The sequence below is a fragment of the Bombina bombina genome, chromosome 3 (assembly GCF_027579735.1).
Source record: "Bombina bombina isolate aBomBom1 chromosome 3, aBomBom1.pri, whole genome shotgun sequence".
NCBI lineage: Eukaryota > Metazoa > Chordata > Amphibia > Anura > Bombinatoridae > Bombina > Bombina bombina.
This window is the reverse complement of record NC_069501.1, coordinates 819,995,462-820,018,707: the sequence shown is the minus strand read 5'-3', so window position 1 is coordinate 820,018,707 and position 23,246 is coordinate 819,995,462. Positions and strand designations below refer to the sequence as shown.

The 23,246-nt window shown below is 38.5% G+C and overlaps 1 protein-coding gene across 1 annotated transcript in view; it reads right to left on the bottom strand.

Moving 5' to 3' along the window:
* Positions 1 to 23,246, bottom strand: part of TUBGCP3 (tubulin gamma complex associated protein 3) — a 932,421-nt gene that overhangs the window by 80,354 nt on the left and 828,821 nt on the right. Inside the window, exons 15-16 of the mRNA XM_053705469.1 lie at positions 21,771 to 21,859; positions 21,533 to 21,664 (exon numbers count right to left, since the gene is read on the bottom strand). Of these exons, the coding sequence (XP_053561444.1) occupies positions 21,533 to 21,664; positions 21,771 to 21,859 (221 nt within the window). The remainder of the gene's footprint in view (positions 1 to 21,532; positions 21,665 to 21,770; positions 21,860 to 23,246) is intronic.

The window sequence follows — 23,246 nt, the reverse complement described above, 5'->3', positions numbered from 1 at the left end:
AAAAGGGCGGGCCTCATGGACTCTTGCTAATATGAAAGAAATGAATTTATCAGGTAAGTTCTTACATAAATTATGTTTTCTTTCATGTAATTAGCAAGAGTCCATGAGCTAGTGACGTATGGGATAATGACTACCCAAGATGTGGATCTTTCCACGCAAGAGTCACTAGAGAGGGAGGGATAAAATAAAGACAGCCAATTCCTGCTGAAAATAATCCACACCCAAAATAAAGTTTAATGAAAAACATAAACAGAAGATTCAAACTGAAACCGCTGCCTGAAGTACTTTTCTACCAAAAACTGCTGCAGAAGAAGAAAATACATCAAAATGGTAGAATTTAGTAAAAGTATGCAAAGAGGACCAAGTTGCTGCTTTGCAAATCTGATCAACCGAAGCTTCATTCCTAAACATCTGTAGAGGTATATAAGAAGAGAAAGGGCGCCTCCTAGTGTAGCCAATACACAATCAGATAATAATACAAACGATGTGAAATGGATCGCCAAAATGGATACTCTAGGCAACACATTCAAAGCATATAACTTGAGATATATATAGTCTCAATATTATCCACACAATCCCCATTTACACATTACTATAAGTAATACTCACTGACCAATCCTGACAACACATATCAATATCGGTTATTTTAAGACAATACACTTATTTTTTTACCCTATTTTAGAGTTACACACAAATATAGTAATCACATTGGTCTATAGAGATTAGTAGCATCACCTTTTTAGGTCTGATTTTTATTAGTAAACACATAGGTTCACATATATACATATATAGTTTATTATTTAATTCCCAATTCATATCTTAGGAATCACAATAACTCTGTAACACTAACAGTCACATATGACGTTTTTTGGATTTCATTATTAATCATAGGAGAATGGCACTAAAACATCACATATTAGTTTTATTTAGTTTATCATGAACATAATTATAGATATAAAATGTTTTAAATAAAGATTGCACATGGGTTAGAAAAAGAATGTTAAGTCTGGTAAACTATTGAATAATATTTTCATTTAACATAGATCACACAAGGTATGATAACTAAAATCAAGCTGAACTATTTGACACGTATTCTTAAATCTACCACCACTCTACAAAACATTAATAATAATATGTTTATAGGAATTTTCATATTGCATAACATGTGAGACAATGTAACTTTTTTTAGCTTTTTAGTATTTTTGTCTAAAAACCCAGCTTCTTCCCAATAACATAGGCACACTGTGCCTTTATTACATGTTTAAAAACTTAGTGTTATCCTAATAATATAGGAGACTCATACATTGACACTAGCGAAGTTGAGGAATAACACACTTTGATTTATATATATAAAAAAATGTGCTATTAGCTAGTTGCCATTGAGGTATTTTACATCAGCACGGCATTTAAATAACACCATTGGTCGAGGGCGGCACACCCCCATGAGCGCTGGCCATGTTATAGATCAGGACATTTCACAACCGAGAAAGCTTAATTTGTTACTAATCTCTAGCGATACCATTGGTCTAGCCGGAAACACCTACTCTGTGCCCGGATAAAATTGCACAGCAACACGATAATTTAATTTGAGAATCGTTAGCATTTATTTTGTTCTTTATCAATGTAGTTACTTTATTATATACATCAGAGAGTTTACTCGAAATATGCATTTGATTATCGATGGTTTTTGTAGCAGTATTTAACATACATCCATCGGCCTAAATAAACACACCTGCAATAGGAACTATCCCATTGGCAGTTTGATTTCAAGAAGCTAAAAATGAGTATACAACTATTGGTTTAAAGAAACACACCTCCAATAGAAACCATCTGATTGGCACTCCAACTGCAAGAACTTTTAAACATACACTCTTAGAGGATTTTAGATCACGAACAGTTGATCTAATCAGCTGAATCTTAATATTATAATATAGCTATAAAATCCAAGTCAAAGCTGTTAGGAATAGCCGTTCACAGAAGAATGCTTTTGAAACATACAAGATTTCAATAACAAAGACACAGACTGGTTCATTTAACGCCCAGACTTTAGCTTACAAACACTGTTGTAACTTCTCATCTAACAGCTGATAGATAAATTAACTAACAGTGACCGGTTAACAAAAGAGGAGAGGGGAAAGGGGGCCAATAAGAAAGTAGATCTTATGTCTCTTAAAAACATGGCTCACAGAATACAAGGTAATAACAACTACATTTGTTTTATTGCATTTTTTTCTTTTTTTGTGTGCATGCATTACCATATGTGGTTTTTACATATTGTTTAATTTTATGCAGTGATCTGTCTTATGCATATGTCATTTGTAGACAATTGTGGCTTTTGATGAATTTGTTTTTAATTCGGCTGTTAACATTTGAGATGTTTTTTAAAAAAAGGAATATATCTAAACAATTAATGATTGTAACACCTGCCAATTAAGGATGCACTAGGGTGGAGCCTGCTAAACCAGTAGCTAGAGGCAGCATAAATAGGAGACTTCAGTTCACATCAGTATTACCTGCCTGAGGAAACAGCGTGGTTAGCGCTGAGAAACGCGTAGCGTGTTTTACTGATTTTATATCACTTTGTATTTCATTTTTATTATTGTACATGAACTTTCTTGGATTATAAAGAAATTTTTTTTTTACATACTGAAGTCTCCTGTTTCTTACTGATGTTGCTGGAATAAGACCACAACCTAGGATTTTATGTGCCCTGGGCCACCACAATAGACCCAGTCTGCTTCACTAGCACTATAGTGTGCTTTAGGCCATGTGAGTATCCATTTTATTGGTAGCTACAAGTGGGTGCCCATTTGAATGATTGATCTGCACAAGGAGTCGCCCTCTTCCTTCTTTTCAATTCATTCCTAAACGCCCAGGAAGTAGAAACTGACCTAGTAGAATGAGCTGTAATCCTTTGAGGCGGAGTTTTACCCGACTCGACATAGGCATGATGAATTAAAGATTTCAACCAAGATGCCAAAGAAATGGCAGAAGCTTTCTGGCCTTTTCTAGAACCGGAAAAGATAACAAATAGACTAGAAGTCTTTCGGAAAGACTTAGTAGCTTCAACATAATATTTCAAAGCTCTAACAACATCCAAAGAATGCAACGATTTCTCCTTAGAATTCTTAGGATTAGGACATAATGAGGGAACCACAATTTCTCTACTAATGTTGTTGGAATTCACAACCTTAGGTAAAAATTCAAAAGAAGTTCGCAACACCGCCTTATCCTGATGAAAAATCAGAAAAGGAGACTCACAAGAAAGAGCAGATAATTCAGAGACTCTTCTGGCAGAAGAGATCGCCAAAAGGAACAAAACTTTCCAAGAAAGTAATTTAATGTCCAATGAATGCATGGGTTCAAAAGGAGGAGCTTGAAGAGCCCCCAGAACCAAATTCAAACTCCAAGGAGGAGAAATTGACTTAATGACAGGTTTTATACGAACCAAAGCTTGTACAAAACTATGAATATCAGGAAGATTAGCAATCTTTCTGTGAAAAAGAACAGAAAGAGCAGAGATTTGTCCTTTCAAAGAACTTGCGGACAAACCTTTATCTAAACTATCCTGAAGAAACTGTAAAATTCTCGGAATTCTAAAAGAATGCCAAGAAAAATGATGAGAAAGACACCAAGAAATATAAGTCTTCCAGACTCTATAATATATCTCTCTAGATACAGATTTACGAGCCTGTAACATAGTATTAATCACAGAGTCAGAGAAACCTCTTTGACCAAGAATCAAGCGTTCAATCTCCATACCTTTAAATTTAAGGATTTGAGATCCTGATGGAAAAAAGGACCTTGCGACAGAAGGTCTGGTCTTAGCGGAAGAGTCCACGGATGGCAAGAGGCCATCCGGACAAGATCCGCATACCAAAACCTGTGAGGCCATGCCGGAGCTACCAGCAGAACAAACGAGCATTCCTTCAGAATCTTGGAGATTACTCTTGGAAGAAGAACTAGAGGCGGAAAGATATAGGCAGGATGATACTTCCAAGGAAGTGATAATGCATCCACTGCTTCCGCCTGAGGATCCCGGGATCTGGACAGATACCTGGGAAGTTTCTTGTTTAGATGAGACGCCATCAGATCTATTTCTGGAAGTCCCCACATTTGAACAATCTGAAGAAATACCTCTGGGTGAAGAGACCATTCGCCCGGATGCAACGTTTGGCGACTGAGATAATCCGCTTCCCAATTGTCTATACCTGGGATATGAACCGCAGAGATTAGACAGGAGCTGGATTCCGCCCAAACCAGAATTCGAGATACTTCTTTCATAGCCAGAGGACTGTGAGTCCCTCCTTGATGATTGATGTATGCCACAGTTGTGACATTGTCTGTCTGAAAACAAATGAACAATTCTCTCTTCAGAAGAGGCCAAGACTGAAGAGCTCTGAAAATTGCACGGAGTTCCAAAATATTGATCGGTAATCTCACCTCCTGAGATTCCCAAACTCCTTGTGCCGTCAGAGATCCCCACACAGCTCCCCAACCTGTAAGACTTGCATCTGTTGAAATTACAGTCCAGGTCGGAAGAACAAAAAAAGCCCCCTGAATTAAACGATGGTGATCTGTCCACCACGTTAGAGAGTGTCGTACAATCGGTTTTAAAGATATTAATTGAGATATCTTTGTGTAATCCCTGCACCATTGATTCAGCATATAGAGCTGAAGAGGTCGCATGTGAAAACGAGCAAAGGGGATCGCGTCCGATGCAGCAGTCATAAGACCTAGAATTTCCATGCATAAGGCTACCGAAGGGAATGATTGTGACTGAAGGTTTCGACAAGCTGAAATCAATTTTAGACGTCTCTTGTCTGTCAAAGACAGAGTCATGGACACTGAATCTATCTGGAAACCCAGAAAGGTTACCCTTGTCTGAGGAATCAATGAACTTTTTAGTGAATTGATCCTCCAACCATGATCTTGAAGAAACAACACAAGTCGATTTGTATGAGATTCTGCTAAATGTAAAGACTGAGCAAGTACCAAGATATCGTCCAAATAAGGAAATACCACAATACCCTGTTCTCTGATTACAGACAGAAGGGCACCGAGAACCTTTGTAAAAATTCTTGGAGCTGTAGCTAGGCCAAACGGCAGAGCCACAAACTGGTAATGCTTGTCCAGAAATGAGAATCTCAGGAACTGATAATGATCTGGATGAATCGGAATATGAAGATATGCATCCTGTAAATCTATTGTGGACATATAATGCCCTTGTTGAACAAAACGCAAGATAGTCCTTACAGTTACCATTTTGAACGTTGGTATCCTTACATAACGACTCAATATTTTTAGATCCAGAACTGGTCTGAAGGAATTCTCCTTCTTTGGTACAATGAAGAGATTCGAATAAAACCCCAGCCCCTGTTCCAGAACTGGAACTGGCATAATTACTCCAGCCAACTCTAGATCTGAAACACATTTCAGAAATGCTTGAGCTTTCACTGGATTTACTGGGACACGGGAAAGAAAAAATCTCTTTGCAGGAGGTCTTATCTTGAAACCAATTCTGTACCCTTCTGAAACAATGTTCTGAATCCAAAGATTGTGAACAGAATTGATCCAAATTTCTTTGAAAAAACGTAACCTGCCCCCTTACCAGCTGAGCTGGAATGAGGGCCGCACCTTCATGTGGACTTAGAAGCTGGCTTTGCTTTTCTAGAAGGCTTGGATTTATTCCAGACTGGAGATGGTTTCCAAACTGAAACTGCTCCTGAGGATGAAGGATCAGGTTTTTGTTCTTTGTTGAAACGAAAGGAACGAAAACGATTATTAGCCCTGTTTTTACCCTTAGATTTTTTATCCTGTGGTAAAAAAGTTCCTTTCCCACGAGTAACAGTTGAGATAATAGAATCCAACTGAGAACCAAATAATTTGTTACCCTGGAAAGAAATGGAAAGTAGAGTCGATTTAGAAGACATATCAGCATTCCAAGTTTTAAGCCATAAAGCTCTTCTAGCTAAAATAGCTAGAGACATAAACCTGACATCAACTCTGATAATATCAAAAATGGCATCACAGATAAAATTATTAGCATGTTGAAGAAGAATAATAATATTATGAGAATCATGATCTGTTACTTGTTGCGCTAAAGTTTCCAACCAAAAAGTTGAAGCTGCAGCAACATCAGCCAATGATATAGCAGGTCTAAGAAGAAGATTACCTGAACACAGATAAGCTTTTCTTAGAAAGGATTCAATTTTCCTATCTAAAGGATCCTTAAAGGAAGTACCATCTGACGTAGGAATAGTAGTACGTTTAGCAAGGGTAGAAATAGCCCCATCAACTTTAGGGATTTTGTCCCAAAATTCTAATCTGTCAGACGGCACAGGATATAATTGCTTAAAACGTTTAGAAGGAGTAAATGAATTACCCAAATTATTCCATTCTCTGGAAATTACTTCAGAAATAGCACCAAGAACAGGAAAAACTTCTGGAATAACCACAGGAGATTTAAAGACCTTATCTAAACGTTTAGATTTAGTATCAAGAGGACCAGAATCCTCAATTTCTAAAGCAATTAGTACTTCTTTAAGTAAAGAACGAATAAATTCCATTTTAAATAAATATGAAGATTTATCAGCATCAACCTCTGAGACAGAATCCTCTGAACCAGAAGAGTCATTAGAATCAGAATGATGATGTTCATTTAAAAATTCATCTGTATAAAGAGAAGTTTTAAAAGATTTTTTATGTTTACTAGAAGGAGGAATAACAGACATAGCCTTCTTGATGGATTCAGAAACAAAATCTCTTATGTTATCAGGAATATTCTGAACATTAGATGTTGATGGAACTGCAACAGGTAATGGTACATTACTAAAGGAAATATTATCTGCATTAACAAGTTTGTCATGACAATTAATACAAACAACAGCTGGAGGAACAGCTACCAAAGGTTTACAGCAGATACACTTAGCTTTGGTAGATCCAGCACCAGACAGCGATTTTCCTGAAGTATCTTCTGACTCAGATGCAACGTGAGACATCTTGCAATATGTAAGAGAAAAAACAACATATAAAGCAAAATTGATCAAATTCCTTAAATGACAGTTTCAGGAATGGGAAAAAATGCCAAGGAACAAGCTTCTAGCAACCAGAAGCAAAGAAAAATGAGACTTAAATAATGTGGAAACAAAAGCGACGCCCATATTTTTTTAGCGCCAAATAAGACGCCCACATTATTTGGCGCCTAAATGCTTTTGCCGCCAAAAATGACGCCACGTCCGGAACGCCAACATTTTTGGCACAAAAGAACGTCAAAAATGATGCAACTTCCGGCGACACGTATGACGCCGGAAACAGAAAAGATTTTTTGCGCCAAAAGTCCGTGCCAAGAATGACGCAATAAAATGAAGCATTTTCAGCCCCCGCGAGCCTAACAGCCCACAGGGAAAAAAGTCAAATTTTTAAGGTAAGAAAATAATTGATTCAAGTGCATTATCCCAAATATGAAACTGACTGTCTGAAAATAAGGAATGTTGAACATCCTGAGTCAAGGCAAATAAATGTTTGAATACATATATTTAGAACTTTATTAAAAAAGTGCCCAACCATAGCTTAGAGTGTCACAGAAAATAAGACTTACTTACCCCAGGACACTCATCTACATGTTTGTAGAAAGCCAAACCAGTACTGAAACGAAAATCAGCAGAGGTAATGGTATATATATATAAGAGTATATCGTCGATCTGAAAAGGGAGGTAAGAGATGAATCTCTACGACCGATAACAGAGAACCTATGAAATAGACCAAGTAGAAGGAGATCATTGAATTCAAACAGGCAATACTCTCCTCACATCCCTCTGACATTCACTGCACGCTGAGAGGAAAACCGGGCTCCAACCTGCTGTGGAGCGCATATCAACGTAGAATCTAGCACAAACTTACTTCACCACCTCCATAGGAGGCAAAGTTTGTAAAACTGATTTGTGGGTGTGGTGAGGGGTGTATTTGTAGGCATTTTGAGGTTTGGGAAACTTTGCCCCTCCTGGTAGAAATGTATATCCCATACGTCACTAGCTCATGGACTCTTGCTAATTACATGAAAGAAAATCATAACCACCACAAAAAAGGGTGGGCCTCATAGACTCTTGCTAATATGAAAGAAATTAATTTATCAGGTAAGTTCTTAAATAAATTATGTTTTCTTTCATGTAATTAGCAAGAGTCCATGAGCTAGTGACGTATGGGATAGTAGATACCCAAGATGTGGAACTTTTACGCAAGAGTCACTAGAGAGGGAGGGATAAAAATAAAGACAGCCAATTCCGCTGAAAAAAATAATCCACAACCCAAATCAAAAGTTTTAATCTTTATAATGAAAAAAAATGAAATTATAAGCAGACAAATCAAACAGAAACAGCTGCCTGAAGTACTTTTCTACCAAAAACTGCTTCAGAAGAAGAAAACACATCAAAATGGTAGAATTTAGTAAAAGTATGCAAAGAAGACCAAGTCGCTGCTTTGCAAATCTGATCAACAGACGCTTCATTCCTAAAAGCCCAGGAAGTAGAAACTGACCTAGTAGAATGAGCCATAATTCTTTGAGGCGGGGACTTACTCGACTCCAAATAAGCATGATGAATCAAAGACTTTAACCAAGACGCCAAAGAAATGGCAGAAGCCTTCTGACCTTTCCTGGGACCAGAAAAAATAACAAATAGACTAGAAGTCTTTCTAAAATCTTTAGTAGCTTCAACATAATATTTCAAAGCTCTAACTACATCCAAAGAATGTAACGATCTTTCCTTAGAATTCTTAGGATTAGGACAAAATGAAGGGACAACAATTTCTCTACTAATGTTGTTAGAATTCACAACCTTAGGTAAAAATTGAAATGAAGTCCGCAACACCGCCTTATCCTGATGAAAAATCAGAAAAGGAGATTCACAAGAAAGAGCAGATAACTCAGAAACTCTTCTAGCAGAAGAGATAGCCAAAAGGAACAGTACTTTCCAAGAAAGTAATTTAATGTCCAGGGAATGCATAGGCTCAAACGGAGGAGCCTGTAAAGCTGTCAAAACCAAATTAAGACTCCAAGGAGGAGAGATTGGCTTAATAACAGGTTTGATACGGACCAAAGCCTGTACAAAACAATGAATATCAGGAAGATTAGCAATCTTTCTGTGAAAAAGAACTTGCAGACAAACCTTTATCCAAACCATCCTGAAGAAACGGTAAAATTCTAGGAATTCTGAAAGAATGCCAGGAGAATTTATGAGAACACCACCAAGAGATATAAGTCTTCCAAACTCGATAATAAATCTTTCTAGAGACAGATTTTCGAGCCTGTAACATAGTATTAATCACTGAGTCAGAGAAACCTCTATGACTAAGAATTAAGCGTTCAATCTCCATACTTTCAAATGATTAATGATTTGAGATCCTGATGGAAAAAAGGGCCTTGAGATAGAAGGTCTGGCCTTAACGGAAGTGTCCAAGGTTGGCAACTGGCCATCCGAACGAGATCCGCAAACCAAAACCTGTGAGGCCATGCTGGAGCCACCAGCAGTACAAATGAGCGCTCCATTAGAATTTTGGAGATCACTTTTGGAAGAAGAACTAGAGGCGGAAAGATATAAGCAGGATGATAATTCCAAGGAAGTGACAACGCATCCACTGCTTCCGCCTGAGGATCCCGGGATCTGGACAGATACCTGGGAAGTTTCTTGTTCAGATGAGAGGCCATCAGATCTATTTCTGGAAGACCCCAGATTCGAACAATCTGAAGAAAAACCTCTGGATGAAGAGACCATTCGCCCGGATGTAACGTCTGGCGACTGAGGTAATCCGCTTCCCAATTGTCTACACCTGGGATGTGAACCGCAGAAATTAGACAGGAGCTGGATTCCGCCCATATAAGTATCCGAGATACTTCTTTCATGGCTTGAGGACTGTGAGTCCCCCCTTGATGATTGACATATGCCACGGTCGTGACATTGTCTGTTTGAAAACAAATAAACGATTCTCTCTTTAGAAGAGGCCAAAACTGAAGAGCTCTGAAAATCGCACGGAGTTCCAAAATGTTGATTGGTAATCTCGCCTCCTGAGATTCCCAAACCCCTTGCGCTGTCAGAGATCCCCATACAGCTCCCCAACCTGATAGACTCGCATCTGTTGAGATCACAGTCCAGGTTGGACGAACGAAAGAGGCCTGTTGAATTAAACAATGGTGATCCATCCACCAAATTAGAGATGATCGAACATTGGGATTTAAGGATATTATTTGTGATATCCTTGTTTAATCCCTGCACCACTGGTTCAGCATACAAAGCTGGAGTGGTCTTGTGTGAAAACGAGCAAAAGGGATCGCGTCTGATGCAGCAGTCATGAGACCTAAAATCTCCATGCATAATGCTACCGAAGGGAACAATTGAGACTGAAGGTTTCGACAGGCTGAAACCAATTTCAGACGTCTCTTTTCTGTCAGAGACAAAGTCATGGACACTGAATCTATTTGGAAACCTAAAAAGGTTACTCTTGTCTGAGGAATCAAGGAACTCTTTGGTAAATTGATCCTCCAACCATGTCTTTGAAGAAACAATACAAGTTGATTCGTATGAGATTCTGAAGAATGTGAAGACTGAGCAAGTACCAAGATATCGTCCAAATAAGGAAATACCGCAATACCCTGTTCTCTGATTACAGAGAGAAGGGCACCGAGAACCTTTGAAAAGATCCTTGGAGCTGTTGCTAGGCCAAACGGAAGGGCCACAAACTGGTAATGCTTGTCTAGAAAAGAGAATCTCAGAAACTGATAGTGATCTGGATGAATTGGAATATGCAGGTATGCATCCTGTAAGTCTATTGTAGACATATAATGCACTTGCTGAACAAAAGGCAGAATAGTTCTTATAGTCACCATTTTGAATGTTGGTATTTTTACTTATCGATTCAATATTTTTAGATCCAGAACCGGTCTGAAAGAATTCTCTTTCTTTGGTACGATGAATAGATTTGAATAAAACCCCAAACCCTGTTCCAGAACTGGAACTGGTATAATTACCCCAGCTAACTCTAGGTCTGAAACACATTTCAGAAATGCCTGAGCCTTCACTGGATTGACTGGAATGCGTGAGAGAAAGAATCTTCTCACAGGCGGTCTTACTTTGAAACCTATTCTGTACCCTTGTGAAACCATGTTCTGAATCCAAAGATTGTGAACCGAATTGATCCAAACATCTTTGAAAAATCGTAACCTGCCCCCTACCAGCTGCTCTGGAATGAGGGCCGCACCTTCAAGCGGATTTAGGAGCTGGTTTTGACTTTCTGGACGGCTTGGATTTATTCCAGACTGGATTAGGTTTCCAACCGGAAACTGTTCCTTTAGGGGAAGGATCGGGCTTCTGCTCCTTGTTCTGACGAAAGGAACGAAAACGATTAGCAGCCCTGTAATTACCTTTAGATTTTTTGCCCTGAGGCAAAAAGGCACCCTCCCCTCCAGTAACAGTTGAAATTATAGAATCCAACTGAGAACCAAACAACTTATTACCTTGGAAAGAGAGAGAAAGCAAAGTTGACTTAGAAGTCATATCTACATTCCAGGATTTAAGCCATAAAGCTCGTCTAGCTAAAATAGCTAAAGACATATACCGGACATCAACTCTAATGATATAAAAAATGTCATCACAGACAATGTTCTTAGCGTGTTGAAGAAGTTTAACAATGCTATATGTATTATGATCTGTCACTTGTTGCGCTAAAGTCTCCAACCAGAAAGTTGAAGCTGCAGCAACATCAGCCAAAGAGATAGCAGGTCTAAGAAGATTACCTAAACATAAATAAGCTTTTCTCATAAAAGATTCAATTTTCCTATCTAATGGATCTTTAAACGAAGTGCTATCTGCCGTAGGAATAGCAGTACGTTTGGCAAAAGTGGAGATAGCCCCATCGACTTTAGGGATTTTATCCCAAAATTCCAATCTATCAGATGGCACAGGGTACAATTTCTTAAACCTTGGAGAAGGAGTAAATGAAGTACACAGACTATCTCATTCCCTAGCAATCACATCTGAGATAGCATCAGGAACTGGAAAAACTTCCGGAATTAATACATGAGGTTTATAAACTGAATTTAAACGTTTAGCAGTTTTAGTATCAAGAGGACTGGACTCCTCCATATCTAAAGCAATCAAAACTTCTTTAAGTAATGAACGAATAAACTCCATCTTAAATAAATATGAAGATTTATCAGTATCAATATCTGAAGTAAAATCTTCTGAACCGGAAAAAACCTCATCAGAAACAGATAAGTCAGAATGATGACGGTCACCTAAAAATTGATCTGAAATGTGAGAAGTTTTGAAAGACCTTTTACGTTTACTGGAAGGAGGAATAACAGACAGAGCCTTCCTAATAGAATTAGAAACAAATTCTTTTACATTAACAGGAACATCCTGAACAGTAGATGTTGAAGGAACAACAACAGGTAAAGGATTATTACTAATGGAGACACAATCTGCATTGGAAAGTTTATCATGACAGCTTTCACAAACTACGGCTGGAGGAACAGATACCACAAGTTTACAACATATGCACTTAACTTTGGTAGAACCAGCATCAGGCAGCGTCTGTTCATTAGTCGATTTTGATCCAGGGTCAGGAAGAGACATCTTGCAATATGTAATAGAAAAAACAACATATAAAGCAAAATTATCAAATTCCTTAAATGACAGTTTCAGGAATGGGAAAGAATGCAAAATAATAAGCTTCTAGAAACCAGAAGCAAAGAAAAGAAAAATGTTTAAATAATGAGTAAAAAATACGCCCAAATTTTTTGGGCGCAACAGAATACAACTTCCGGCGTAAATTACGTCACCGGAAATGACAAAATTTTTAGCGCCAAAAAAAAGTTTGCGCCAAAAATGACGTAATAAAAAGAAACATTTTCTGCCCCCGCGAGCCTAACAGCATGCAGGAAAAAAATGGCCAAATAAAATTTTTCAAGGTGAGAAAAAATAATTAAATGCATTATCCCAATAATGAAACTGACAGTCTGTATAGAAAGGAATACTGAATATCCTGAATCAAGGCAAATATAAGTTTATAGACATATATTTAGAACTTTACATATAAAGTGCCCAACCATAGCGCAGAGTGTCACAAAAAATAAGACTTACTTACCCCAGGACACTCCTCTACATGTAGTAGATAGCCAAACCAGTACTGAAACGAGAATCAGTAGAGGTAATGGTATATAAGAGTATATCGTCGATCTGAAAAGGGAAGAAGGAGAAGAAATCTCTACGACCGATAACAGAGAACCTATGAAATAGATCCCCTAGAGGTAGACCATTGTATTCAAATAGGCAATACTCTCTTCACATCCCTCTGACATTAAATGCACTCTGAGAGGAAAACCGGGCTTCAACCTGTTGCGAAGCGCATATCAACGAAGAATCTTAAGCACAAACTTACTTCACCACCTCCAAGGGAGGCAAAGTTTGTAAAACTGAATTGTGGGTGTGGTGAGGGGTGTATTTATAGGCATTTTGAGGTTTGGGAAACTTTGCCCCTCCTGGTAGGAATGTATATCCCATACGTCACTAGCTCAGGGACTCTTGCTAATTACATGAAAAAAACATAATTTATGTAAGAACTTACCTGATAAATTCATTTCTTTCATATTAGCAAGAGTCCATGAGCTAGTGACGTATGGGATATACATTCCTACCAGGAGGGGCAAAGTTTCCCAAACCTCAAAATGCCTATAAATACACCCCTCACCACACCCACAATTCAGTTTAACGAATAGCCAAGAAGTGGGGTGATAAGAAAGGAGCGAAAGCATCAAAAATAAGGAATTGGAATAATTGTGCTTTATACAAAAATATCATAACCACCACAAAAAGGGTGGGCCTCATGGACTCTTGCTAATATGAAAGAAATGAATTTATCAGGTAAGTTCTTACATAAATTATGTTTTCTTTCATGTAATTAGCAAGAGTCCATGAGCTAGTGACGTATGGGATAGCAGATACCCAAGATGTGGAACTTCCACGCAAGAGTCACTAGAGAGGGAGGGATAAAATAAAGACAGCCAATTCCGCTGAAAAAATAATCCACATCCCAAATCAAAAAGTTTTAATCTTATAATTAAAAAAACTGAAATTATAAGCAGAAGAATCAAACTGAAACAGTTGCCTGAAGTACTTTTCTACCAAAAACTGCTTCAGAAGAAGAAAAAACATCAAAATGGTAGAATTTAGTAATAGTATGCAAAGAAGACCAAGTTGCTGCTTTGCAAATCTGATCAACAGAAGCTTCATTCCTAAAAGCCCAGGAAGTAGAAACTGACCTAGTTGAATGAGCCGTAATCCTTTGAGGCGGGGACTTACCCGACTCGACATAAGCATGATGAATCAAAGACTTTAACCAAGACGCCAAAGAAATGGTAGAAGCCTTCTGACCTTTCCTGGAACCAGAAAAGATAACAAATAGACTAGAAGTCTTTCTAAAATCTTTAGTAGCTTCAACATAATATTTCAAAGCTCTTACTACATCCAAAGAATGTAAAGATCTCTCCAGAGAATTCTTAGGATTAGGACACAATGAAGGGACAACAATTTCTCTACTAATGTTGTTAGAATTCACAACCTTAGGTAAAAATTTAAATTAAGACCGCAACACCGCCTTATCCTGATGAAAAATCAGAAAAGGAGATTCACAAGAAAGAGCAGATAACTCAGAAACTCTTCTAGCAGAAGAGATGGCCAAAAGGAACAACACTTTCCAAGAAAGTAATTTAATACCCAGAGAATACATAGGTTCAAATGGAGGAGCCTGTAAAGCCCTCAGAACCAAATTAAGACTCCAAGGAGGAGAGATTGACTTAATGACACAGGCTTGATGCGAACCAAAGCCTGTACAAAACAATGAATATCAGGATGAGTAGCAATCTTTCTGTGAAAAAGAACAGAAAGAGCAGAGATTTGACCTTTCAAGGAGCTTGCAGACAAACCCTTATCCAAACCATCCTGAAGAAACTGTAAAATTCTAGGAATTCTAAAAGAATGCCCAGAGAATTTGTGAGAAGAACACCAAGAAATGTAAGTCTTCCAGACTCGGTAATAAATTTTTCTAGACACAGATTTACGAGCCTGTAACATAGTATTAATCACTGAGTCAGAGAAACCTCTATGACTAAGAATCAAGCGTTCAATCTACATACCTTCAAATTTAATGATTTGAGATCCTGATGGAAAAATGGGCCTTGAGATAGAAGGTCTGGCCTTACCGGAAGTGTCCAAGGTTAGCAACTTGCCATCCGAACGAGATCCGCATACCAAAACCTGTGAGGCCATGCTGGAGCCACCAGCAATACAAACTAACGTTCTATTAGAATTTTGGAAATAACTTTTGGAAGAAGAACTAGAGGCGGAAAGATATAAGCAGGTTGATAATTCCAAGGAAGCGATAACGCGTCCACTGCTTCCGCCTGAGGATCCCTGGATCTGGACAGATACCTGGGAAGTTTCCTGTTTAGATGAGAGGCCATCAGATCTATTTCTGGAAGCCCCCAGATTTGAACAATCTGAAGAAATACCTCTGGGTGAAGAGACCATTCGCCCGGATGTAACGTCTGGCGACTGAGATAATCCGCTTCCCAATTGTCTATACCTGGGTTGTGAACCGCAGAAATTAGACAGGAGCTGGATTCCGCCCATACAAGTATCCAAGATACTTCTTTCATAGCCTGAGGACTGTGAGTCCCACCTTGATGATTGACATACGCCACGGTTGTGACATTGTCTGTCTGAAAACAAATAAACGATTCTCTCTTCAGAAGAGGCCAGAACTGAAGAGCTCTGAAAATCGTACGGAGTTCCAAAATGTTGATTGGTAATTTCGCCTACTGAAATTCCCAGACCCCCTGCGCTGTCAGAGATCCCCATACAGCTCCCCAACCTAAAAGACTCGCATCTGTTGAGATCACAGTCCAGGTTGGACGAACAAAAGAGGTCCCTTGAATTTGACGATGGTGATTCAACCACCAAGTCAGAGAAGATCGAACATTGGGATTTAAGGATAGTAATTGTGATATCTTTGTATAATCCCTGCACCACTGGTTCAGCATACAAAGCTGGAGAGGTCTCATGTGAAAACGAGCAAAAGGGATCGCGTCCGATGCAGCAGTTATGAGACCTAGAATTTCCATGCACAAAGCTACCGAAGGGAACGATTGAGACTGAAGGTTTCGACAAGCTGAAACCAACTTCAGACGTCTCTTTTCTGTTAGAGACAAAGTCATGGACACTGAATCTATTTGAAAACCCAAAAAGGTTACATTTGTCTGAGGAATCAAGGAACTCTTTGGTAAATTGATCCTCCAACCATGTCTTTGAAGAAACAACACAAGTTGATTCGTATGAGATTCTGCAGAATGTAAAGACTGAGCAAGTACCAAGATATCGTCCAAATAAGGAAATACCGCAATACCCTGTTCTCTGATTACAGAGAGAAGGGCACCGAGAACCTTTGAAAAGATCCTTGGAGCTGTTGCTAGGCCAAACGGAAGGGCAACAAACTGGTAATGCTTGTCTAGAAAAGAGAATCTTAGGAACTGATAGTGATCTGGATGAATTGGAATATGAAGATATGCATCCTGTAAGTCTATTGTAGACATATAATGCCCTTGCTGAACAAAAGGCAGAATAGACCTTATAGTCACCATTTTGAATGTTGGTATTCTGACATAACTATTCAAAATGTTTAGATCCAGAACTGGTCTGAAGGAATTCTCCTTCTTTGGTACAATGAATAGATTTGAGTAAAACCCCAGCCAACTCTAGGTCTGAAACACATTTCAGAAACGCCTGAGCCTTCACTGGGTTTGCTGGAATGCGTGAGAGAAAAAATCTTCTCACAGGCGGCCTTACCTTGAAACCTATTCTGTACCCTGTGAAACAATGTTCTGAATCCAAAGACTGTGAATCGAATTGATCCAAATATCTTTGAAAAATCGTAACCTGCCCCCTACCAGCTGCGCTGGAATGAGGGCCGCACCTTCATGCGGATTTGGGAGCTGGTTTTGACTTTCTAAAAGGCTTGGATTTATTCCAGACTGGAGAAGGTTTCCAAACGGAAACCGTTCCTTTAGAGGAAGGGTCAGGCTTCTGTTCCTTATTCTGACGAAAGGAACGAAAACGATTAGCAGCCCTATATTTACCTTTAGATTTTTTGTCCTTAGGCAAAAAGGTTCCCTTCCCCCCCAGTAACAGTTGAAATTATTGAATCCAACTGTGAACCAAATAATGTATTACCTTGGAAAGAAAGAGAAAGCAATGTTGACTTAGAAGTCATATCTGCATTCCAAGATTTAAGCCATAAAGCTCTTCTAGCTAAAATAGCTAAAGACATATACCTGACATCAATCCTAATGATATCAAATATGGCATCACAAACAAAGTTATTAGCATGTTGAAGAAGTTTAACAATGCTATAAGCATTATGGTCTGACACTTGTTGGCTAAAACCTCCAACCAGAAAGTGGAAGCTGCAGCAACGTCAGCCAAATAAATAGCAGGTCTAAGAAGATTACCTGAACATAAATAAGCTCTCCTTAGAAAGGATTCAAGCTTCCTATCTAAAGGATCCTTAAAAGAAGTACTATCCGCCGTAAGAATAGTAGTACGTTTAGCAAGAGTAGAGATAGCCCTGTCAACTTTAGGGATTTTTTCCCAAAACTCTAATCTATCAGATGGCACAGGGTATAATTTCTTAAACCTTGGAGAAGGAGTAAATTAAGTACCCAGACTATTCCATTCCTTAGAAATTACTTCTAACATAGCATCAGGAACTGGAAAAACCTCTGGAATAACTACATGAGGTTTAAAAACCGAATTTAATCCTCCATATCTAATGCAATCAACACTTCTTTAAGTAAAGAACGAATAAACTCCATCTTAAATAAATATGAAGATTTATCAGTGTCAATATCTGAGGCAGAATATTCTGAACCAGATAGATCCTCATCAGAAACAGATAAGTCAGAATGATGGCAGTCACTTAAAAATTCATCTGAAATATGAGAAGTTTTAAAAGACCTTTTACGTTTACAGGAAGGAGGAATAACAAACAGAGCCTTCCTAATAGAATTAGAAACAAATTCTTTTACATTTACAGGGACATCCTGAACTTTAGATGTTGAAGGAAAAACAAAAGGTAAAGGATTATTACTAATGGAGACACTATCTGCGTTAGAAAGTTTATCATGACAACTAACACAAACTACAGCCGGAGGAACAACTACCAAAAGTTTACAACAAATGCACTTAACTTTGGTAGAACCAACATCAGGCAGCGTCTTCCCAGAAGTAGATTCTGATCCAGAGTCAGGTTGTGACATCTTGCAATATGTAATAGAAAAAAACAACATAAAGCAAAATTATCAAATTCCTTAAATGACAGTTTCAGGAATGGGAAAAAATGCAAAATAAACAAGCCTCTAGCAACCAGAAGCAACAAAAAAAAAGAGACTTAAATAATGTGAGAAAAAGTGGAACAAGTATGACGCCCACATTTTTTGGCGCCAAGTATGACGCCACATCCTCTGATGCCGAAAACGACGCCCACATTTTTTGGCGCATAAAAACGTCTGAAACACACATGCGTCAAAAAATGACGTAACTACGAATAAACTTCCGGCGTCACCTACGGCAACAGAAATGACAAAATTTTGCGCCAAAAATGTTTGCGCCAAGAATGACGCAATAAATTGAAGCATTTTCTGCCCCCGCGAGCCTAACAGCCCGCAGGGAAAAAAGTCAATTGAAAATTTTCAAGGTAAGAAGAAAAAGAAAAAAAAAATATTTATTCATATGCATTATCCCAAATAATGAAACTGACAGTCTGAATGAAGGAATACTGATTATCCTGAATCATTGCAAATATAACTTTAAACACATATATTTAGAACTTTACATATAAAGTGCCCAACCATAGCTTAGAGTGTCATAAATAAAATAAGACTTACTTACCCCAAGACACTCATCTACATATAGTAGATAGCCAAACCAGCACTGAAACGAGAATCAGTAGAGGTAATGGTATATAAGAGTATATCGTCGATCTGAAAAGGGAGGTAGGAGAAGAAATCTCTACGACCGATAACAAAGAACCTATGAAATAGATCCCCTAGAGGAAGACCATTGTATTCAAATAGGCAATACTCTCTTCACATCCCTCTGACATTCACTGCACTCTGAGAGGAAAACCGGGCTTCAGCCTGCTGCGAAGCACATATCAACGTAGAATCTAGCACAAACTTACTTCACCACCTCCATGGGAGGCAAAGTTTGTAAAACTGAATTGTGGGTGTGGTGAGGGGTGTATTTATAGGCATTTTGAGGTTTGGGAAACTTTGCCCCTCCTGGTAGGAATGCATATCCCATACGTCACTAGCTCATGGACTCTTGTTAATTACATGAAAGAAAACAACATATAAAGCAAAATTATCTATTTCCTTATATGACAGTTTCAGGAATGGGAAAAAATGCAAAAGAATAGGCCTCTGATAGAGAAAAAAAGCAAGAGGCAAACATCAATGGGGTATTGAAATAATGAAAAAAATTTGGCGCCAAGTATGACGCACAATGTAACGTAAACTTTTTTGGCGCCAAAAATAACCCGGAAATGACACACTCACGTCACTAATGACGGCGCCGTGTGAAAGGTCTCGGCGTCACGTATGACGCTGGAAATGACGAAGTTGCACCATAAACGTATTTTTTTCGCGCCAAAAATATTTTCGCGCCAAGAATGACGCAATAAAGTTTAGCATTTGACGCACCCGTGGACCTAATACCCACAATAGCAAGAAGTAGTCAATTGAAAAAAAGACTAAATCCCAGGTAAGAAATACATTTCTTAAAATGTTTAAATTCCCCAAATATGAAACTGACAGTCTGCTGAAGGAAATACATGAACCTGACTCATGGCAAATATAAGTACAATACATATATTTAGAACTTTATATAAATGCATAAAGTGCCAAACCATAGCTGAGGTGTCTTAATAAAAAACATACTTACCAAAAGACACCCATCCACATATAGCAGATAGCCAAACCAGTACTAAAACAGTTATTAGTAGAGGTAATGGTAAATTGAGAGTATATCGTCGATCTGAAAAGGGAGGTAGGAGATGAATCTCTACGATCGATAACAGAGAACCTATGAAATAGACCCCCGTTAGGGAAATCATCGTATTCAAATAAGTGATACTCCCTTCACGTCCCTCTGACATTCGTTGTACTCTGAGAGGAATCGTGCTTCAACAATGCTGAGAAGCGCATATCAACGTAGAAATCTTAGCACAAACTTACTTCACCACCTCCATAGGAGGCAAAGTTTGTAAAACTGAATTGTGGGTGTGGTGAGGGTGTATTTATAGGCATTTTGGGGTTTGGGAAACTTTGCCCCTCCTGGTAGGAATGTATATCCCATATGTCACTAGCTCATGGACTCTTGCCAATTACATGAAAGAAACAAGCATGGGGAATAGTAAGTATCTGTCCCAGGGTCATATATACACATATAGCTAAACTTTTAAATATCAAGAGTGCCCATAAACATAGCTGTGAGGGCCTATTTAAAAAATACAAAATATACTTACCCATAGACACTTGTCCACTTAGTAGCAGACAGCCAAACCAGTACTGAAACATATCAGCAGACGTAATGGAATAGGAGTATAACGTTGATCTGTAAAGGGAGGCAGAAGACAAGTCCCAGCAACTGAATTCAAAGAGAGCCTATGAAGTATTTACCATGTGGCGAAAACATTGTATCATGAAGCTGTTCTCCAATCACATCCCTCTGACAAGCACTGTACTCTGAGGGGAACTGGGCTTCAATATGCTCTGAAGTGCCTATCACTGAAGAAATCAACCAAATCATCTTAATTCAACCACCTCCAACGGAGGCAAAATAAAAACTAAGGTATGAGTGAGGTGGGAGGGGTTTTATAGGCTTTTGGAGTTTGGGAAACTTTGCCTCCTCCTGGTAGGAAAGTATATCCCATACGTAACAGGTCATGGACTCTCGCCATCTGTATGAAAGAAATAACAGAAGATCACGGGAGATGAAAGGGATTTAAAGCTCTGCTGTTTTGGGGTAACATTTTGCCTACTCCTAGTGGTCAGGAGGAGAATTTCACAAACTTGATGACTCATGGACTTTTACCATCTGATGAAAGAAATGTAAATCTTACATATGTTCTCTTGGGAAAAAAAAAAGATATATTTACCTCTATAATTTTGTGTAGTGAGATGTTACACTGAACTATTCTTATATAGATTTTACCGGGACATAGCAACTATTTATTTAAGGTAATTCAAATAATGTATTATATAATGTTAGTTGTCTTAAATGTAAGGGCTTTTCTTAATATCTGCAGTTAAACTAAATTAACATATTATATAAGTCACCTTACAATTCTTCAACATTTGTTCTTAACTCCATAAACCACAAAGGTTTACGGTATGATAATACATACATTCAAATAAATAAATAAATACCCGTGACTCTGTATCCAGAAGACAGCGAGAAATTATAGTGTCTAGGAAAACCTCATGAGCTGCAATGATGTGATCGAGGTCCTGCGCTTGCTGAACTTTATTCCAGAGTTCATCCCAGGAACACTCAAGCACCTAAAAAATACAACGGCACATATTTATCAATGAGTATATGTAGATTATGCTTGAAGAAGGAGAACTTGCACCGACAAATGATAAACTTTATTGATAAAAATTGTACCTCAAATGTGATGTAATACTGCATCTGATGAATGAAATGCACCATTTCTGAAGCAAGGATGTGACACTGATGAAGCACCCCAGAGAGTTCTGCAATGTTAATCAATTAAAATATGATTTAGTTGTCAAATCAGCATGCAGTATAAAAGAATAAATTTAAATATTCATATAAATAATGCCCTCTTTGATGTTTTACTTTTTCAGCAAAAAAAAAAAAAAAAAAAGGTTTAAGATAAACTTATTTGAAACATATGCAAGGTTCTATACAACAAATAGCCAAAATACATGCTCTGCACTGTGTGTTTAATGCAGCAAAAGGGTTAAACATAAAGTACTAGTCCCGATCGGGAACCACAGAGCAGTAACTGCCGCTGATCAGAAGAGCTAGTTCCATGACTTAGCTGATTACTAGCAGTGTTCTGTAACTTCTTTGCGGGGGTTAAACACATGGTAGTGCAGGGTCTCTAGTCTTAAAATTACATTCTATCAAAATCAACAAAGTTATCCCATGTGAAGAAAACATTTAGGTATAAAATATTGTATCTTTATGTGGGAGATGTTTAAAAACAATTTATGCTTACCTGATATAGTCCTTTCTTTCATGGTGGTGAGAGTCCAAGTGCCTTGATGTGTGGAATTAAATTCCTGGCCACTAGGAGGAAGCAAACCCCAAACACCAAAGAGCTTTTAATCCCTCACACCTCCCTGCAAATCTCAGTCTAAAGTACAGTGGGACCTCGGATAACGAACGCCTCGGTAAACAAAAAATTCGGTTTACGAATGAAAATTCTTAAAAAAAATGCGTTGGTTTACGATTTTTTTTCGCAATACGAAACAAGTGTCCCGGTTTATAGCTCCGCCCCCTGCATACTGAAGTGTGGGTAGCACGTGAGTGTGTAGTGTGGAGGTGTTGGAGAGGTTTTGGAGCCATTTGCAGCAAGTTGTTGAGCCTTTTGGAGCCATTTGCAGCAAGTTGTTGAGCCTTTTGGAGCCATTTGCAGCAAGTTGTGGAGCCTTTTGGAGCCATTTGTAGCAGGTTTTGGAGCCTTTTGCAGCAGGTTTTGGAGCCTTTTTGGTGCATCTCAAGAAGTGGAAAGGTAGGGAGCTGAGCTTGGTTGTTTGCATGCCTTTTACTGTGTGTTCTGCATTCTGGGGGTGATTTCCATGCCAGCTCATGTGCTGTGCATGCCTGTTACAGCTCATGTGCTGTGCATGCCTGTTACAGCTCATGTGCTGTGCATGCCTGTTACAGTACTGTACTGTGTGTTTTGCAATGTGGGGTTGTTTTCCATGCCAGCTCATGTGCTGTGCATGCCTGTTACAGCTCATCTGCTGTGCATGGCTTTTACTGTGGTTTCCATGCCAGCTCATGTGCTGTGCATGCCTGTTACAGCTCATGTGCTGTGCATGCCTGTTACAGTACTGTACTGTGTGTGTTTTGCAATGTGGTGTTGTTTTCCATGCCAGCTCATGTGCT